The sequence below is a fragment of the Athalia rosae genome, chromosome 1, assembly GCF_917208135.1.
Source record: "Athalia rosae chromosome 1, iyAthRosa1.1, whole genome shotgun sequence".
NCBI classification, from domain to species: domain Eukaryota; kingdom Metazoa; phylum Arthropoda; class Insecta; order Hymenoptera; family Athaliidae; genus Athalia; species Athalia rosae.
In genome coordinates, this window is record NC_064026.1 from 31,939,036 (window position 1) to 31,959,824 (window position 20,789).

The 20,789-nt window shown below is 37.8% G+C and overlaps 1 protein-coding gene across 1 annotated transcript in view; it reads right to left on the reverse strand.

Moving 5' to 3' along the window:
- Nucleotides 1-17,419, reverse strand: part of LOC110117339 — a 91,262-nt gene extending 73,843 nt beyond the window's left edge. The window contains exons 1-3 of the mRNA XM_048654720.1: nucleotides 17,113-17,419; nucleotides 14,287-14,500; nucleotides 11,259-11,379 (exon numbers count right to left, since the gene is read on the reverse strand). Coding sequence (XP_048510677.1) covers nucleotides 11,259-11,379; nucleotides 14,287-14,500; nucleotides 17,113-17,121 — 344 coding nt within the window. The 5' untranslated portion in view covers nucleotides 17,122-17,419. The remainder of the gene's footprint in view (nucleotides 1-11,258; nucleotides 11,380-14,286; nucleotides 14,501-17,112) is intronic.
- Between the last annotated feature and the right edge of the window lie 3,370 nt (nucleotides 17,420-20,789).

Sequence of the window (20,789 nt, forward strand, 5' to 3'; positions counted from 1 at the left end):
TCGATTGGCCAGCGCTAATCGGTTTTCATCAAATCAATCATTTACCACGAAAGCTTCCGAGTATTTTTTTTTTGTTTCATCTCCAGAATAGAAGAACAAATCCGAGTAATTCATGATTTATGACAATCTCGGCTTTTTTCTTTGATTTTTTTTTCTATTTGGTTTTCACCAAGCCGTTACCACTCTTATTGATTGGTATAGATAAACGACTTCAACGTGGTCTAGTAGGTGTTCGATGTCCATATACACAGCGTCGCGACACCGTTAAGGGTATCAACTGCAGCGAGAAAAGGAAATGAAACCATTCTAGTAGGTATGCATCGGACCCACGTAAACGGCGATAGTAAGTACACATGTATGTAGACAGTATTCCGTCCAATAATGTACCTGACACGTATCAGTACAACATGATGGTTTCGTAACGTTCGTAGCTACAATTACCATTACCATTATTTCCTAAGTGCCGATATAATATATCGTCGTCGTCGTCGTCGTCGTCGCCTATTACACCTCACTTACCTACCCTTGAAAATTACACGATGTTAACAAGAATGTTTCATCCAATTCTATAATCAATAAACCAGAACGAATGCAAATAATTAAACTACCTCACGAGGCTGACGTATAGGTAGGTACGTACATGAAAGATAAAACCTAACTTACGTGGACACATAAACGTTGTTTTCGATCTTTGTTTTCTCAGCGTGCAGTGTTCCATTTTTCATAAATTTCAGAATTTGTGTATCACTTTCATCAGCCATTACCTTTCAAGTACTCGTCCTTTATTTTTATCGTTTTATTTTTCAAGACATTGGCCAGCTGCTATGTAGGCGACAATCAACGCGTATAGTACCTGTAGATATTAAAGATTACAGTTTTTTCATCCGCACTTTTATGATCGAACGATGTGTTTGCCGATAAAAAAAAATTATTCAAAAGCTTCAAAGTGGTACAAACTACAAAGAATGACCGATCTACCGAGGGGTAGAGTTAATTTTAAACGGTGAACATTAATTTCTTGGCGTATTACCGGCATGCATACACATAGACATGTATACCCACGGGACTCGTATACGCGGTGGAATGTAACAGAGAAAATCAATTTTCAAATAAATTTGGAAAAAATTATTTTCCAATAGATGGTTCATAAAGTTCGCGTATTCAACTTCCACGTGCCATAAACATAATACACATATACCGACCTACCTATAATTAATTCTATATTCAATGAACATTTTGCTCAATGAATATTCATTCCCATATTAGCGAGCCTCGAAACGCCATCAGAAACAGATTGTTTAATTATTTTACCGATATCAATGAATTATTTAATAATTAGCTGAACAGCGTATTTTACGTTGGGTAATATTTTTTTTTCAAAAAATATAAAAAATCTTTTCATTACGGAGTTCACATTCTGAAGGGATAACAAGTAGAAAATAAAATTAAAAATAAAGAAGAAACGACTCGAATACAAGAGAGATAAAAATCTATTCTCTGGATGAAGAAAACTTTTCTATCCAACTGCAGCTATGTTCTACCATTCATACCCCGTCCTGTAAAAGTTAACTTTACCACTTATTACCACGGACGATTTCTTCTTTCAATTACTTCTCACGTCACAAGCCGGATATTAATCAACCGAACAAAGTTTGTACAATCTATAAATGTCAAATGTATACAACTTTCACATACCTCTTATATGCAGAAAAGTAAAAGCAAAGAAAAGGAAAGAAAACGAAAAGAACCCTCGTCTTCCCGGGAGCGTAATTGAAAATAAAAAGAGTAGCGAGCAGGTGTTGTATTTGACGAATGGTTAAGAACCAAGGAATCACCCACCGCGTTGGAAACACTGATGATTATTTGCGCCGAAAAAAGGAAATTGGAAAATCTGTTGTACTTGTTTAGAAGATGATAACACTTGATTACGAATGTACAAAGCGCCCGTAGTGAAACGTTCCTAAAGATAAAAATTATTTCGATGCAGTGTAAAAATAAGTAAACCTAACGAGCTTTATTTTCGACCTAGATTTACTTCAATAATTCGCGTCTGACCTGCAACAGGGGGAAATAAATACGTCGAATAATTAAATTAATTTGTATGGAATGCATCAACGTTGATTTGAGACTTTCATTGAACAACAATTGCTCGTAAATTGTACAGTAATTATTATTATACAGTCAAATAGAACATTGCTCGTAATTCAGGATCTCCTCGTCGATTTGGAGGTAAAAAAAAATTGAGCCCACAAATTGTGAGAACAATATTCCTATAATATAAAGGAATATTGTAAGCGCGCGGATTTCAATCGAATACAATATACCGTGCGGTGATTCACAAAACCTAGAAGCGGTGCAATATTTATCAGTTGTAAATTAATTCCCATGCGTCAATTTCGAGTGAAAATTGAGTGACGTTTGGAAAATGGAAAAAAAAAAAAAAAAAAAATGACAAGTGACATCGGTATCACCCAGGGCACTCCCAAGAGCTTTCAGTTCTTTGAGCTCCGGAAATTCTTATTTCAAAGCTCCGTGTATATACGCATGGATGCCCACATCAAATGAAAGCTCAAAATGACAGGATGAAAATACTGCGAGTCGATGGTATGAGCGAGTTTTCATCTTTTCTACAGGCATTGCGCGTCGTCGTCAAAAATTCCTATCTGTTTTCAACATATTTCAAATGAAAAAAAATTAAAATAAAACAAATCAAAATTGCGCACACACGTATGAACCTATAAGTCACAAGCGTTGCGAGTGTAATATTTATGAAATTATAAACTCGCAAGTTCAGAGTCACTTGCAGAATTGGCTTGCAGCTGTTCGAAAAAATCCCAAGCATCGGGAAAGCAACCAAAAAAAAACATTTCTCTGCGCAAATATTTCTGCTCGTTGCAAAAAGAACACGTGTTTGCCACTTTCCCGTAAATTTTCGTATAATAATGTAATACAGTGTACGCATAACTGTGTATGATAATCCATGAAAAGCCTACACCGTATATTTGAGATAAGCGCATAGCACGAAACAGCTCAGCTATGAGGGTCATTCTATCTGAAATCTACCAATGGTCCGAAATCCGAAATCGATTGCGGGACACTTTCCTCGCGTATTTTGACTTCAGGAACACGAATTCGTCGGCCAAATTGTGAAACGAAAAATTCAAATAGAGATAGTAAAACTTGGTGGGCTAATGTTACCTGTATTGCCGTTCAAGTATTACGCTCTGGAATTTTTTTTCCGAAAAAGACTGCAGCACATGCTCCAGAGAAGCGATTTGGAAAGAGACGAAACAGGTGCCCGAAATAATGTATCAACCCAATGGGTCAACCGACGCAAGTAACTCCGCGAAGCCCACGTATTCGCGTTATCGTTGTACGTATGCACTACATCGCATCAGCTACAGTAGGTGAATCGATTTCCAGAGTATCGATCGGAGTAAAGGGAAGGGATCAAAACAGTGCCGTCGAATAGTGCGGTGATGTGACCACTTTCTCTTTGATCGAGAATCTCGCTCCCCTATTACGTCGAGACTAAGGTCGGACGGGTGCGGCGAGCAAATTAACTGTTCGACGTATAGATGTGAAATGGAAAAAAGTAAATGAAAACGAAAATGAAAAAAACGAGGGGAAAAAACATATCCCAGTTCAAGTGGAGCGATCTCGCGTCCCGGTAAGTGGCGTCTACATCATTTTTGCCCCTCGACGATTTTATACGCACAGAAAAAAAAATATTTATAATCAGACCCGTACACTTCGCCGTACACCGTCAATTCCCTGTATCTACAAGTATAAATACCTGGCGAAAAAAAAAGATCAATTATCCGCCGGGACGTTGAATACTTTATTAAAAAATTCACCACATTTCTCTTCAATATAAGTTTTTACGCCTGGCAGTACGAATTGCCGAGAAAATGGAGAAACCATGCGATTTTCATACCGTCAAAAAGATAATAAATCCCATATCCGTGTACGCGTATTCGCACGTGCAGCAGAAAACTCATTGACAATTTTGTCCAACCACAGAGATTCATCGACTACTGCTGATGGAAAATCACCGCTCCTTCCTGACGATGCCAATTGGTTGCGTTGTACAGTTACCAATTATTTAACTAGTACCGATAATTGCTTCAACTCTCGTTCAGTACCTGAACTACTGCTGTTTCGACTGTCAATTTTAACAATGAATATCAGGTAAGGTTATTCATTGCATAAAAATAAATTGATGGCCCACGCTATACAGGTAGGTAAAGAAAAGTTTTTACGGACGAGAATTTCAGCGGTAGCTGCGACCGAAGTCTTCGCAGGGGTTTATATAAGAACCCTATTTCTTAAAGTCCATCCCAAATATTTTTCAGGATGGCGATATTCAGATTTTGTGGGCGTTGAAATTATAAAAGAAAAAGAAGAGAAAAAAATTACCTGTTGAAGTTAATTGCGAAAGTTAATTGAATAAGATAGTACCTATATAGAGGAAGGTATATAAATAAAGAACACAGCGATGAATTGTTATTATTATCCATTTTTTTCCGTCACTTTGTTCATTTGGTTTTTTCACCGTTTTCACGTATCGTACGTAGCTCCTAGAGGGCTTTGTTCCGAAATTACTTGTAAGACAAATCGACTGCCTAGTAAAATACGTATTCGAATCATTTTGTTTCCCTCAAAGCAAACGTGGAGGCAAATGGTTTTGGTTAAGTGGAACTAATTTGTCAAATTTCTATACACTGCATACGTACGTTTATGTATAGCATTGATTCCATATAAGAGTTAAGAATAACTTCAGGTCAAAGTACTACCGCATTGATGTTACACCGTATAACCTGTTCGTATTGAAGAACGAGGTATGCGATAAAAAACAATTCATCCGTTGACCGTCGAGAGTATCGGGGGAGAAAGCAAGATAGCTAAACAAAATCTAAAGCGGTACCTGCACCCTTGGCAACCACTTTCTCAAATCAGTGCGTTTGCAGTCGAGCTCGCTCGTTCATCCCGGATGCCTAGCAAGGCACAATCCGAGATATATTGTACATACATGCAATTATCGCATTGGTTTTCTGAAGAGAAAAGGAAAATAGAGAGAGGAAGAAGAAAAAACTAAAGACGTGAGTCGAGACGAGACGAAACGAATATTAAGTAGGAACTCAGCTAGTAGACTAGTTATTTGCCGTGGTGAGATTTTCCCCAAATATTATATTATCGCTTCTATCGCCGCGGAAATATCCAACGTACGCACCACTGCGTCAAGTTGTCTTGAATAGTTTACATCGTCGATTTAGACATTAAACAAGTTAAGAGCCTACACGTGCTAGATTTTCTATGGCACCCCGGTATACTTCTCGCCGTATACATACTCGTGCAAACGTCCCCGTACGTAAGTATAATAACGGGGAGGACAAATAAGATGAGACGATTTTCAATATCTATGATAATACGTTGTAAGATCAGCCAAGTTATTATACAAAACGTGAAAAACTTGGATTATTTTTGAATCGTTAGTCAAACCGAAACTCTTCGAAGAATAGGAGAAAATAAACCCGATCGTACCAGGTGTAATGAAAAAATATCTACGTTGAGAATACAATGAAAATGATCATGCTTGATAAATTCTTCACACCAGCCAGAGTGAATTGCAAAATGTTCATCCAATGAATTCTTTGCTGAAAACGAATCTGAACGGGATTTGTCTGTGTAGGTACCCAAAAATATTTTTTCATGTATTCGATGTGGCATCATTTGTATTTTTGCCTAATTACTTATCAATTTCAATAAGGGACATTACTCGGTAAAAACAATGTTGATGTTGGAACAAAAAAATTATCAAGATAATTTCCAAAATCGATTACGTATAGCGCAAGAAGACGTATCTAGGAATTCTAAGCCAATTTATCAAACATAATGAGCTAAAATATGTCGTCTTTTAGAAACTAATACCGCAGCTATATTGAATATCTATGCTGGGTTACTACGCAGTTTCAGTTCACAAGACAATTATACGAACGTACATGGGACGACTCTAAAAATTTTCAAGCATAATATGATTTCATACTTTACATATAACTGCGGTAAACTTCATGAGACAAAATTAAAAAAAAAAAAAAAAAAAAGAAAGATAAAAAAAAACCTCACCGTCGAGAAGGTCGAGAAAGATTGAAGTAGATGGGTATAATAATATATTAATTTAATTGGTAATTAACGAGCTCTAGATAATAGATCCACCGGAGCTTATTATCCAATTAGTGAGAATCCCCTACCTCTACCCCAAGGTCAGCTGAAACTTGTCGGTACTTAGCTCAAAGTATATAGAGATGCTGATGAAATTGCGATAATGAAAATCGCGAACTGACTCAGGAACAAAGTATGAAGAACTTTCTTGACCATATATACTATATTTCAACGAACAAACTCTTATCCGATATGAACCAAACGCACATTGACACACCCCGTGTAATTCAATTTCAAATTTAATACGTTGCTAAGCGACGAAAGACCCTCTCCTTTTTTCTCTCCGACTCTTCTTCCTTCTATCTGGCAGGATTGAATGAAAAAATTCATAAAAAATAGGAAAAACTTGCACGTAGGATGTATGGTATATGGTGAATTCCAAGTCGATTCGATGAATCAAAATCAGTGACTCTCTACGTTGTTTTCACCGATTTTTCATACGATAGTTCTTGGTTCAAAACACTTTTCCAAAGTATTTCAAATTATTTTTGTTCGGCCGTTTCATCGAATTTTCTTTCTCCTTAATTTCGACCTTTTCTCGATCTTTATTCAACGAACGTTCGCAACGATCATTACGACTTGGCACGTCGTCTCGACTTACAAATCTTCTCCAATTTTTTTTAGCTCATGATACGTACACGTTATTTTGTAATCATTTATTTTTTCAAGGTTTCACAGGTTTTCTCTCATTCGACTTTCTTTGCATTTTTTTCAACGAAACTGAATGAAAAATATACAGAAAATTTCTAACAATAAGATCTCATTGGCCAAGCGGGTAGTTCGTGTGTGGGAAAGGATAATATATTTTCCTTGCACCCCTGCCGCACCAGAGTTTGTTATACCTTATAGTTGTTAGCGATATGCAGCGGTAGAATATATTATATTATACACACACGTTCAAGTATGTGGGTGAGTGTGGTATAGGGGTGTTCAAAAGTGAGTAATAAATTTCTGTTAATCCCAACAGTTTCGCGCAGTTGTATCAACGCTAACAAAATTCACCCTTTCCTCTCCTACCCCACTACACGTTTCATATACCCTCAACTAACTCGACCAATGTGCACCTCGCACGCAATCAGCTGATAAGACACCCCTCGTTCGCTATCGTATTTACACACTGCGTCGATCTGTAGGTTATTATTGCGAAGGCACAGGTATAACGTATATGATTATTGCATGTAGAATTCACTTTATACCTCGCGTATAAAATGGTGCCAAGCGCCTTCTAGAAATTCTCAAAAAATTAAATCTATCTATCTGCCCTCTCTTCGTGTCCGTAAAAAAAATGACTAGGGCTAGGGTGCTACGTGAAAAGAGAAAATAATTTACCCTGCAATGTTTCGAACTCTATAGACAAAGAGCAACAGACAGTGGACAAGGAAATGAGAGTATGAGGATGAGGTTCCCTGCAAATATGTGGGACTCTGCTAGCGGAGTATAAAATTCCCAAGATAGCAATAGAGAGCTGAGAAAAAGAGCAAAAGATGAAGACACGTTAGAAGGAATAAGATCGAAATGAAAGAAAAAAAAAATAGAAAATAAAGAAATAACAGTTGAAGTTTGTCCCGCTGGTCAAACAAAGTTGCCGTGGGGGTAATTCGCGGGAAAAACAACAACCGCGCGCTCTCCGCGGTAAAACTAGCGACTTGGCTAAAAGTACAAAAGTAAAAAAGTAAAGCAAGAAAAGAAAGGTAGAAAAAATAGCTTCAAACACGAAACACGATCTCGTGAGGTCTCGTTTACCATCAACGATTCACCACCCACCTGGGTGCAATGTCTGTGCAACGTACCGGCTGCTCCTGAAGTTCGTCCTCTGCATAGCATCGCGTTACCGCGTCTACTCCTATAATTCCCAGAACCACCTTCTTCGTGAGATGTAGCCCATAAGCATGGCCATATCCCATGCACTAATATGTATAAATACCTTGGAAATATAAAATGTGTAGGTATGTATATGCGAACGAGAAAGTTTTCTCTACTAGTTCCGAATGGCGTTGACTGAGGATACAATTCTCAGTCGACGCGAATGAGAAGCGAAACGGTAGCACGATAGTAATATGTATAAACTAGAAACTCTTATCCATAACTTTCGCCAACATTAATTATATATTTCACATGAAAAGCAGCGCGATGTACATACTTTATGTATTTATGTAGGTATGTGTGTCTATACGTAAAAATATTAATATATTATTCGAATTGTATGAGACATTTGAGCAGAAATTACGTCTGAAAATTGAAAATAAAGTTAAATTGCATTCGTCTAGAAATTAATAATATTCATCTGTTCATACAGAGCTAGAGTTTGCAGATTCCATTACACGAGTCAAGGAGTAATACAGGGCAACTGTAATTTTGCACTACTCTACAAGAAACTAGAAGCGAATTATTCTAAGGTTTCGGAAGCTAGTTAGTTTCATTCATTTACTTTTCATTTCCAATCATTCTCTCCGATTTTATAAAATATTAACGACGGGGCAAAGAATCTTCCCAAATAGTCGAACTCTTCTAGGGTAATCTTTCAACATACGTCTGATGAATGGGTATCTAACCTGCCCTGAACGGGGTTCATAATACAGAAATAGTTTGACGAGTTAAGTGAACTTTAGAAAATTGGACTAACAATAAGTTTAGAAATATAGTGTTTAATTATTTACTCATTTTCACGATGATATCGCGTATAACGAACGATGCAGATTTCCTGAATCAGAAGCGTCGACCACTTTCACAATTTTTTCTTCACCACAACATCGCGGAAAACTTAATTTGAAGATTTTTCGAATGGGCGGTTTCTTTTTCTTTTTTTTTTTTTTAATTACAAGAATTTTAATCGACCCCCGCGAATTTATTTTTCACGGTGCAAAAGCGTAGGCGTAATCGAGTGTAGGGATCAGATTACGGTTACATATAATACCAACCACTTGTAACTCGGGCAGTATTTGGTCGCGTGGTTAGATTATAGCGGGGTAGATGGATGTCGGATTATTGACCTGTAAGAGAAACTGGAAAAAAAAAAAATAGGAACGAATCGTGAATCTCACGTATATAGCGGTCGTAAAAAATGAAAATCGGAAAGAATGCCCATTTAATTGGTTTTTTTCATTCACCTCACGTTACGGAACTAATTAAAGCTCCGTTTGGTAGATTTATAATTGTAACTTTTGAAATTATATTTTCCATTCGCAAAATAATTTGAAAATACTTATTTCATACACTCTACTGCTGCAAGTAGGGATCATCAAACGCGGTATGAACACTTTCAATTTCATTTCTCCGTTGTCAATAATTAGCGCGTAAACTTTTTCATTTAATAAAATGCGACGAGCAGAACCCGCTTCTACACACCCCATCATCCGCACTGCACAAAAACATCGTGGATCAATTTTTATCTAATTTGAGAAGACTTTTATCCGCACTATGGTACAAGGTCTGAATTTTTTGTTAAATAATTAATTGACGAAGTTTGTCAATTTCATTCCACAGACTTCACCAAATATTTATTCATTCATTTCTTCTTCCATTTTTGCCCACAAACACCGCTCCGACACTCAATTGGACGCGAAACCTCGATAATTATTCGGAATAGATCGGAAGAAACACCGACCGGAAAAAATCTACCACTCGATCATATCCAAACAGAAACGATACTTCAATTTCACATGCTTAGGGCATGGTAGATTGATAAAAAAAATTTTAATCGAATAACTTTGTTTTTCTGTTTTTCTGATGAAAAAATATAAACCACGTGCGATGTACAATAATGGTCTCTAAAACGAAACGTTCGTCAACAACTGTCAAAAAGCTGCTGTGAAAATCGGAGAAGCTTCGCGATAAAATGTTGTGTCGCGACTGATCACAACAAAGCTTCAAGCTCGAGGACACGCGGAGCTTTCGTTACAATTGACGACACTGCCATCTTCTTAAGGGTGAAGATATCGCGTTATTGATATACCGCCGATAAGTCAGAATACCTTTTTTCAACTACAGAGCTTTTATCCTTATCCACGATAAGGTAGGATTTCCACCGTCGATGCTTGAAAGCTCGAAGGTTGTTCAAGGTAACGCAGAACGTGCTCATAATTTTGCAGAAGGTTAAAAAGTAAAGACTAGGTCTACGGCCGGTAAAAAGTATGGATGGGGATGTCAAGAGTAAAAGCTGCAATCTGAATAAACGATGAACTTGTAGAATAGACGCAAGGGAGAAATTTTCTGCTCAACTTTCTGATGTTCCGGTATTTTTGATAACTGCCGCCAGAAAATTTCAAGTAATATTTTAATACATACGCGAAATATACACTCGCAATGATCGAAGTGAGGGTAATAATTTCAGAAATACATACGCGAACACCAAATTAGGATTATACAAATTCAATTTCAGCAAAGATTTTTCTTCCTTCAAACATTAGTGTCAGGTTCCACCGTATAGAAATATTTCAGTGTGGCTTTGCAGGCGAGGGAGATTATATATAAACAGATTTTTTGCAGCCTATGAACCGAAAGATTAAAGTGATTCTGCGCAGCTCAAAGAAGTCCTTACGGACCCTTTGATAAGGGTTCCCAAAAATGTTCTCTAATTGATCGGCGGCCGAAGCATTTTCAAGTTTAACTAATAAAAAAGCAAACGATTGCTGAACTGAAATAGGAAAAAAATTAGAATAATTCTTCGAAGTAAAATTCAAGTATCTTCGCACAGGTCAGGTATTTCGTATGAAACCCAGACTGAATAATCAATCATCACACTTTTACCAAAAGAATAACCACAGCGTGGATTTAGCGAGGAAAATATTCGTGGCTCTTTTTTCCATCGCGGTTTCCGTAGGGTTCGGCAACCCGTAGGGTGTATGTAACACACACCTACCTACACCTATATTGGGGTACGAAAGGCATGTCTTGGAGTTACAACTTCAGCTGCTTTTCGTGCATGTTTCAAAGTTGTCTGACATCAACGTCAATATTATATTATATCATAGGCCGAAGGTTGAGTGCGTGACTGGATTATGGAAATAGTTGAGATAAAAGTTGGAAAAAAAACTCACCCAAGGGCTGGCCAATCCGCATCGGTTGTAGTCGTCGGCGCTGATGTGCTGCGATTTGGCAAATTGGCAAGTCGTGGTCCGATGCGCAAGGTCATGGGCCGTCTTCTTCGCAATGTATAGTCTACGATGATGAAATTAAACAATTATAAACAGGGGAGAATAACAAGCACACTATCTGTTTGAGACGGAAAACAATGAAAAAAACTGATGTTCTTCAAAGGTTGATCATTGTTTTCCATGACAAAATTGAAAAGTTTTGTATGAACTTCAATTTTGTAGCGTGGTATAATATTCTATACGGAGTTGAACTGAAATTATTATCAGAACCGTCGAGGTTTCTAATTCGGAATTTTAATTAAAGTAGCAAAAATCCGGGCAAGAAAATCATTGGGTTGAAAGAGAAACCGTTAAAATACGGAAATATTGAAAATTAATGAATCAATATAGCATACATAAATTGCTTTCCACTCGGTGAAAAAAAAAAAAAAAGATTGAATAAAAAATACCAAAGACAAACATCACAAAAAGAGGCATTCCCATATCTGATCCTACGAAAACATCAAAGCAAAGAATGAATGATACGATATCATATCGAAAACTAAAAAGTATACGCGGTCGTTCATCAGGAAACCTTTGAAAATTGACTGACTATTGTACCATGAATTGATACCATTTCAGTGCAAATCACGGAATGAATCGTACCACAAAAATTCACTTACTTTATTGGTGTGGCGTACGTAAAAAATGTTTTCAAAAACCTCTCTTTCGTCACTCATGGTATTTTTGGCAATAATATCAACCATATTATTCGCTCAAACGGTAAAAATGAAATAAAAATTCACTGATGAAGGTTACTTCGTGCATAGTTCCGTGTCTTGAAACTGTCGAGTACCATGTTTTGAATTACCGTCGATGAGATACTTCATGAAGCTAATTTGATGAATTTATACACGATGTTCTTGGGGGAATATTTGAAATTCTTATTGCATACAAGGTGCTTGTCTGATAATAATTTAACCCTGTTCAACAAGCGAAAATTTCGAGGCATGGGAGTGATGTGATTCTGGCACGCTGACAAAATGGTTAAAGAAATATCGTGAGGTAGACGAACGTAGTTGAATCCCACATGCAGCAACAGAATACAATAGTACCACATATAGAATTATCTACTTTCCGACATTTCAAAAGTGATTATCAGATATTTTCTTCGTGGATTATAATCGGACTTATGAAAGCAATATCTAGAATACTTTATGAGGTACGAGAGAACAAAAATGAAACTCTGACGGTTCGACAATTTCGATCCTTCGGAAGATGATATTTGGCACCACAAATATCTAGTGGCCGTTAATTGGGATGTAAAATAATTAGGACACAGCCATTAGCGCTGTAGTATGATTATCGCGTATAGGTATATCAGGGTGTTAAAAGTCGTAGTGACAAGGCTGACAGCAACGAACGAACTTTCGACTAATTTTGAGGGTATAACGAGTGGATTAAATTTGAAAAGTAATGAAATCCCAGGAAAGCACCTCAGGTGCAAAAATCATCGCCAAGTACGTATATCCACTAAAAAGTTGCAAAGCATCCAAACCAATCGTTGTACCGAGTACATATGAAATGCATGTCGCCTAGCCGTACGACAAAAATAAAAAATTTGAATAAATTTAAAAAATTTCTGAACAAAAAATATCGGATATCATTCATGTGTCAATTCATCAGCCCGCCAAGGACCACGTACAATATTTGAAATAAAAGCTTAAATAATTTGAATTTGACTGACAAATTGTAATTTTTGATTCTTTCGATACGGCTAGGCATTGTGCATGTCATGTCATGTACTTGGTACATTGATTGATTCGGGGCTTCTTTTATTCAAGAATTCAATTAACGGTTATTCTTGAGGAACGACTTTTTGGTGGCTATTGAATTGGAACAGATAATGTACTCGGCGACGATTTTTGCACCTGAGTTACGTATACAGGAACGTAAAAGCCATCGCTATATTATCATCGTCATCAGGAAAATGGAAAACTCAGTGAACTTTCATTAACTTCAAAGTAATTTTGATCCTTGGGTGTCACTGGGTGTTATTATATAGGTACGCACATATTGTGTATGTATATTTACTCGCGTTAGTAGATAATAAAGAGAGTTTTCCGCAAGGCATGATGTTATATCAGACATATGTACATCATCTGGATAAAATTGAAAAAAAAGGAGACCCCGGCAGCTACAATTATCGTTTGATGGTCATTTCGTGAAGGTGGAAAATTATAGCGATAAAATCATTCAAGCGAAGACCCACGGGACAAAATATGCAACTGATTGTCTTTTTATTATTATCATCATTCCTCGCCACGTTCTCTATTTAACTACATTTAATGAGATTTCTGACAAAGATCCCATTGTAGATAACTCTGTCATATGACCCGCAGATCGTCTACAACTAACGATAAATGTTACTTGCGAGGGAACCAAAATTTATGGTAATATAATACATGAAATATGCAGATAGTAATACCTTCTGCAGCATATTCACATTTGCAGCGTAATAATTCATAATTCTGGCATTCAAATATGTGTGTAATTTAGAATTCAATGTTTTTTTTAGGTACTTTTCGTAAAAAAGTTCTTCCAAGAATATTATTATGAATGTAAGATATACGTAAACCGTGAAAGCCCCTTCGGCAGTTATAACTGGCAGCATCCATGAGAAAAATTCTACTTGAAAAGCTTCGCTACTTTTTCCGGGCATCTACGACTCGCGTATAGTCAAACATCAGTAAACGTATATTTGTATGTGTACATACTCCATTATATGTATGTACGCTTACAGTACCTCCAATTTTTCATTTTATCTTCCCTCAAACTTGATCTAATTTGTTTTCCCCCATGTAAAAAGTGTCCGCACTTGGAGTGAATAAATCGAGACAAACTTCCGTTAGCGAAAGATCCTTCTGAACTGATCGATCGGGCGTATGGCGTAGAATATACTGTAAAAAATATGAAAATGACGATGTCTTACCATTAGCCGAACACAATGAATTTCTGCCTTGGAAAACGTGTGGCGATAGATACTGGTGAGGATTAGTAGGCGTCGTCGGCGATATCGATGTCGTCGGTGACGTTGGACTGGGTGCCGATGTCGCCATCCATTGAGGTACGTCATCTCTCGTATCAGACCCCTCCGAGGTTTTCCTGGGAAACTCCTTCGTGACTCGAACTTCTATCCCCGCCGTCTGTAACCAGGTGAAAATATTCTTCTAACGATCACGCACTGCACCGCTCCGACTTCGACGTGTTCTTGGCAATCGAATGACGAACGAAATTATTATCTCTCTTTTTCTCTCGCCAGTGGAGAGGAGAAAAATTATTTTTCGCACACTTGACGGCCAAATCCTTCGAGATTATGAAATTCGACGAGTGATTCTCATTATATGTATAATCGAATAACTAGAACGAGAAAAAAACTACTAGAAAAAGAGATGACAACAAAAAATCCGCTTTTTTCTCCACTGGTATCCTTAAATTAGCTGCGTATAACGAAAGCCTATACAAACCTCGGCAGGATAGTTTGTTTTTGACAGAATTATATCAAATTGTATAACGAAATTGCGGTGAGGATTAACAAACATCGATTCCGATCTGCATTCCCGCCCACCGACAATATATGTATGTATCTGCCGCGCACAATATTCAACACACAAACACCGATCTATATATACATAGGGGTGGGTATACAGAAGGGGGCCTGCGGAATATCATCGCCGTAACGCGGCTTGTCTACAATATTAAAATTTACGTTTGGCATCGAACAATGCGTGAGGATTTCCAATCCATTATCATTTGTATACCTATAGCATACTTATACTATAATATGTATACGTACAATACCGCTCCGGAAGACATGAGACGACTGGCAGGTGAAACTTCAATGGTTTATCCGAGTTCGAAAGCCTATTCTTTTCAAAACCAAGAGCTTGTGCTCAGACAAACCTGTTATAATTAAGTTTGTATCCGGTTTTGGTTGCCGAAAGGTCCGTATCCTACCAACATCCTTGGACGCCGAATCTTAATTTGAAGTTGCGACGAGGAGCCTTAGATATATTCATAGAGTGTTTAGAGCGTTCGCCGTACAGGTACTAGATAAACGTAAGGTTTCTCATCTAAGACGGGTATGGATAAACACACGGGGTGAAAACGAGGGGCGAGGAAGGGAGAGAGAAAGAGAGAATAGAGGTAGATGGGAAAGGCTCGCGCAGTGGCTAGGCCAGCTAGGTTGCTAATTAGATCGTAAACTAATGGACGAATAGATATGCAAATAACCCTTATATTATTATACAACGTGCGACAGGAATAGGTGGCGATGACAAGGAAGCGATAAATTTCCTAATATAAATCATGGACCTCGAGGCAAAGATATATCAAAGTCACCTTTTCGCTCTTACCTACATCATCGTAACACCTTCTCGTATCGCATTTCTTCTCGTTTTCAGCACTAAAGCTGCAAATAATAATGTAATAATACGTTTTGGATAGAAAGCGCGAGAAGACCAATAACTAAATTGTTAATTACAGAATAGAATAATGGGCAAATGGTTTGCAAAGTGTAACGGAATCAAATCAATCGACGTAATTACAACGCGGTGTTACGTAACTTGCAATTAGTATCATCTCCGTAACCTTCCCCTTCTTTTTGAGATTGAGAAGGGGCATTCGTATGATATTTAGATTTAATATTGAAGGGTCGTATAATCACAAAGCACACTGCACCGGTGCGCGGTGTAGATATCAGAATTCCAATTTATCAAAGACAGAATTTCACTCCTAATGATCTCTTGGCTCTGATTGTATTATACTCGCTTCAACAGGTACACGCTTTTCGCTATACATACATATATACCGCGTGCGAAGCTTATCTATTGGATGCGAATATATCAGAGGGAATACAAGATTAAGCTATTTCTATCGTCGACGTATACGTATACAATGTAAATACACCCACACACATATGTGTGCCGCTTATGCTCTAAGTAACACGTCGCTCTTTAATTTAATTTTTTTTTTTTTTTTCTGCTAATATTCCTCGAACGCTGAAGGTGAAATTTCTCCTCTACTAGTTATTCGGAATCTCGACATACGTAGGTAGATTCAAAGCGAAGAAAGAATTACATCGACTATCCCGATTTAATTGAATTTATTAAAGCTGAGGGATTGTTTCGAAAAATGCTCCCGGTAAGTACACACGGTGCGAAATTCAGTTTTGTAGGTCCAATTTCCTGAAAGTTTTCGGGTACCGAAAATCCCATGGATTTTTTTTTTTATCGTTCGGAAAAAGCAGCAGTGTACGCTATACGTATACGCGCGTTTCCTTTTTAGAAATGGAGTTTTAACTACATTGCAGGTGTTTCAACTACAAGCGGAAAAAGCTAAATTCATGAACGACGAAACACAAAACCTGAAGGCTTTCAAAACCAGACGAAAAATGACTGCGTCATAATGTCAAGACTAAGAGGTTCCACTGTTTGCATAGGCGCACCGTGATTCACCTCAAATCCGAAATGAAAACATGAGAGTTGAGAAAAGCGAAATTTTCGATCCTTTACAAACAAACGCTATAATTTAAAAAAGTATCGCTCCATGTAAGCAACGGTAACTGTATACATGAAATAAAAATGGTATCGATCCCGGCACCCGATAGTTATGATAATTTTTTTTTTCTCCCCTGATATAAAACCACATCAATAAAGAATATCGAGATCCATCCGCAATTAACTTCACAAGTCAAACTCATGGACCGGTAATAATCACGAATCATCAACAGTAATGAAATGATGAAGGGGTAACTTACATGTTGCATTTGACGGAAGATGCTACCGGCTAAAATATCCCATGCCCAGGCGAAGACACGAGTGCAAAGTAGCAGCGAACTCACCCTTACAACAGTTATCTTCCCTTTAACAACGTAGAAGTAGAAGAACTTTAGTCCAAAACTTAGCACTTGTTGAAGTTCTCACCGTTGTCACTATCACCAGCTTCGTTCGAGAATTCACATCACGCAATTCTCTCTCCAGTATTTTTAGTCAACTCTTACGTTCGACATTGTTTACGTTCGACATTCGTTTATGTCAACACGTCACTTCCAGACACCGGTCGCATTTACAACCTAACGAATGAGTCTTATCGTTAATATTATCGGGTGCAAGGAACATCACCAAGTACATCGACTTTTCCAAATCAATCGCCACCAAAAAGTCGTTCCTCAAGAATAATCGTGAATTTAAATTCTTCGAAGAAAGAAGGATTCAAATCGATCATTGTGCCAAGCACACGCGTATAAGTATGTACGTACTTTGCATCATGCATAAAAGTGGATCATCAACTGAATGAAAAGAACATTTTTGGATTCCAAAACTTTTTGAGAAAAAAATTCTCTTCAGTTATAGGAATCCATAGAGGAAGATATTAACTCTACCTCCAAATTTTGTTTGAATTTGAAAAAAAAAAAATTTATCCGAATTTTTTCAAATTTATTTGAATTTGTTATTTTTTCAGTACGGCTAGGCGTCATGCATTCCATGTACTTGGTACGAATGATTGATTTTGATTCTTTATTCTCCAAAGAATTTAATCTACCCTTATTCTTGAGAAACAACCATTCGGTGACGATTGATTTGGAAAAATTACTATGCTTGGCGATGTTTTTTGCAGCTGAGGCGCTTTCTTGGGATGTTCATTTACGAAACTGAGAAGGCTGTCACAAGGACACGTGTCATACAGCCCAAATTTCAGTAATGACGAGCTACTTTTATTGTCCAAGTTTAGACTTTCCAGTAGACGACATACAGCCAACCCGGCGAATGGTAGCTAAACGGGAGCACCTCTTTTCTGAGGGTCAATGAGGAATCGCTGTGCGCTGGCGATCTCTGTAAGAAATTAGACTTGTACCGTAGGAATCCTCTAGTGAGCGTACCGGCTACGCTGACGCTACCGTAAAGTTTTTCCAACTTGACAGAAATATGGCCTCCCGTCTATACCATTTACGTTTGAACGGTTTGGTCTTCAGACAGCATATCGACGACCGATTTTATTGAAATTTTGCTTATTGTTGAATGAAAGCTTGTCCCCGATTCATATAGCGAAGTGATTCCACATCTGCTGTAATATTATAAATATGGGAGATATTTGATGAAACGCGAACTCAACTCCCCTTTTGAGCTCTCGTCGCGGTGAAGATATTCGGTAGCGCGCCCGTTCTTTTGAATCTACTTGGCGCGAGACTACCGACTCTCTTGATCTCTCTAGCTATCCCACAGTCAACGCGTGTACACTTGTTGGTTTTTTAATTTGGTTTTGAATTTGTTTTTTTTTTTTTTTCTGCGCAACGAAAAATCAGGGACGTAGTTCTATTAAATAAGAAACTGATGAGCCTTCTCCGACTTTGAGGAGTCAATTCACTAGCTGATATCGACTGGAGGGTCTTGGAAACAATAAGATTTGAACTACACGTAGCCCCAAGACTTGAAACAAATTCTTATTCTTGGACATTCAGACTCTATAGTAATTACAACAGGCAGCAATGTTGTGTCACAATGACAAATTACTGCCCACAGCAACAGTTTCTGTAGATGTAGTTCGTTAGTGTTCTAAACAATTAATGATTAAGGAGCAGAGGTAAAGTAGCAGCTGTTACGGATAAGATGTTTGTAACTAACAGTGAAACATTTTGGCAATGCCTATTCTGCGCTCCTGCAAAATTACCTGTTTAATTAAACTCCCTTAATTCGAAGTTTAATTTCAGCGAATTCGAGGAGAGAGAACAATAGGCACGTACACTACAACGGAAGTACATCTACTGTATACGAGTCGCACATAATGCCCTGCATTCGCAGATTCCGATAAATGGTGGTTCTGTCAGAAATAGAAAAACACGGTAAAATTTATGAAGTTAATAACGGTTGGTTGTAAAATGTATATTTTCAATTTTATAGTTAATCTATTTTAAAAATTCTTCTTCAAATTCCACGTGACTAACCCGGAGACGAGCAATACATGATCGACAACCAACCCGACCGACTGACTAAGCAGCACTGAGGAGTACAGACGAGAAACGATGCTCAAAGAACGTGCGTGTACACAGCAGGGTGAATGGGGGTGAATGGGGGATCTGTATGTATGAACGAAAGCGAAAAGTTGTCAAATTCCTGAGTTTTCACGCTCGAGTATCTACTTTTCGTATGAGCGACGAATATAATCGTACCCAATGAAAATTTTCGCCAACGCTTTGCGACACGCACGATCGAGTTTTGGTTTTCAAGTTAGTTTTGGATTCGGAGGGCTTCTGTTATCAGCGTTCGTTATAGTAATTTAACTTAGTGAGTTTCAGATTTTCACACCTTTTACCCTTTTTACACACGTAGTTCTTTTGCTACTGGTTTTCAGCCAGTTTTATGTGAACTTGAAATGAGCTAGTCATCCATCAATAATGTAGGTTTACTCTCGCTTGTACATATGTAACATATTCATCATATCCCCGAACGACCTATAATGCGGAGCCTTGTAAAACTGTCAGAATTCTTCTACCCTGTTGATCGCTTAACAACAACCAATCTTCAGTCATAAGGATAACAAGGTACAGAAACATAAGGCATCCTTGTAAAACACTACGTCAGGTGCGAAGCAATCGTTGATAAAAATGTTAATTCAACGATGTTAACCGATTTCAAAGTTGGAGGTCTTCGCGTATCTTACTACGAAAATCCTTGCCACTAGAAAATCCTTTGTGGATTAGCACTCATAGGGGAACGCAGGGCAATATGGGGTGGCAGGGCAGGATGGGGCAGATTTGTACAAATTCTTTTTCAAATTATCAAAAAGGACTTCAAACATCATTCTGGATTAGAATTTTGATTTTTTTTCTCGTGGATTCCTCCAGTACCCCGTTTTGCCCCGCCTTCCCTTATTTATATTAAAATTTCGACGAGGTCTGCGAAGGACGTTTAACATTGAAGAGCGTGAAGCTGGGAAGTGACGAAGCGTGAGAAAATCGAATTATGGTTGTAATTTAAAGCAAATATCATCCCCCACTTGGCCACCTCGAGTAGAGTAGAAATAAGGCCAAATGTATAAAGGCAAACGTTGACGATAAAACACAATTTTCGTCATGATTACTCTTCGAAATTCTCCTTCCTTTACAGTCCAATGATTGATTCATATAAGACGATCGACGATGGATGACAAACTTCGTTCATCATCGAAGAACATACGTTGATCCAGATTTAAGTCACACCTGCTGCTTTCGTTGTCTTTTTGATCATCATCTTGAGTTTTGGTCTTTTTGCTGTTAATTTGGCTTCATCGCATTGGACACCTTTTGATAATTTTCTATTCTTCCGAGCGAAAATCGACTCACAGTCAGCACTTCGAAGTTCGCGCGTACAACTCGCGAACATGGCGTCGCGTCTGTTGCCCACTGTTTGCCAGACTCATCTGTATTCTAGACAACATTACTGACATCCAACAGCGCTT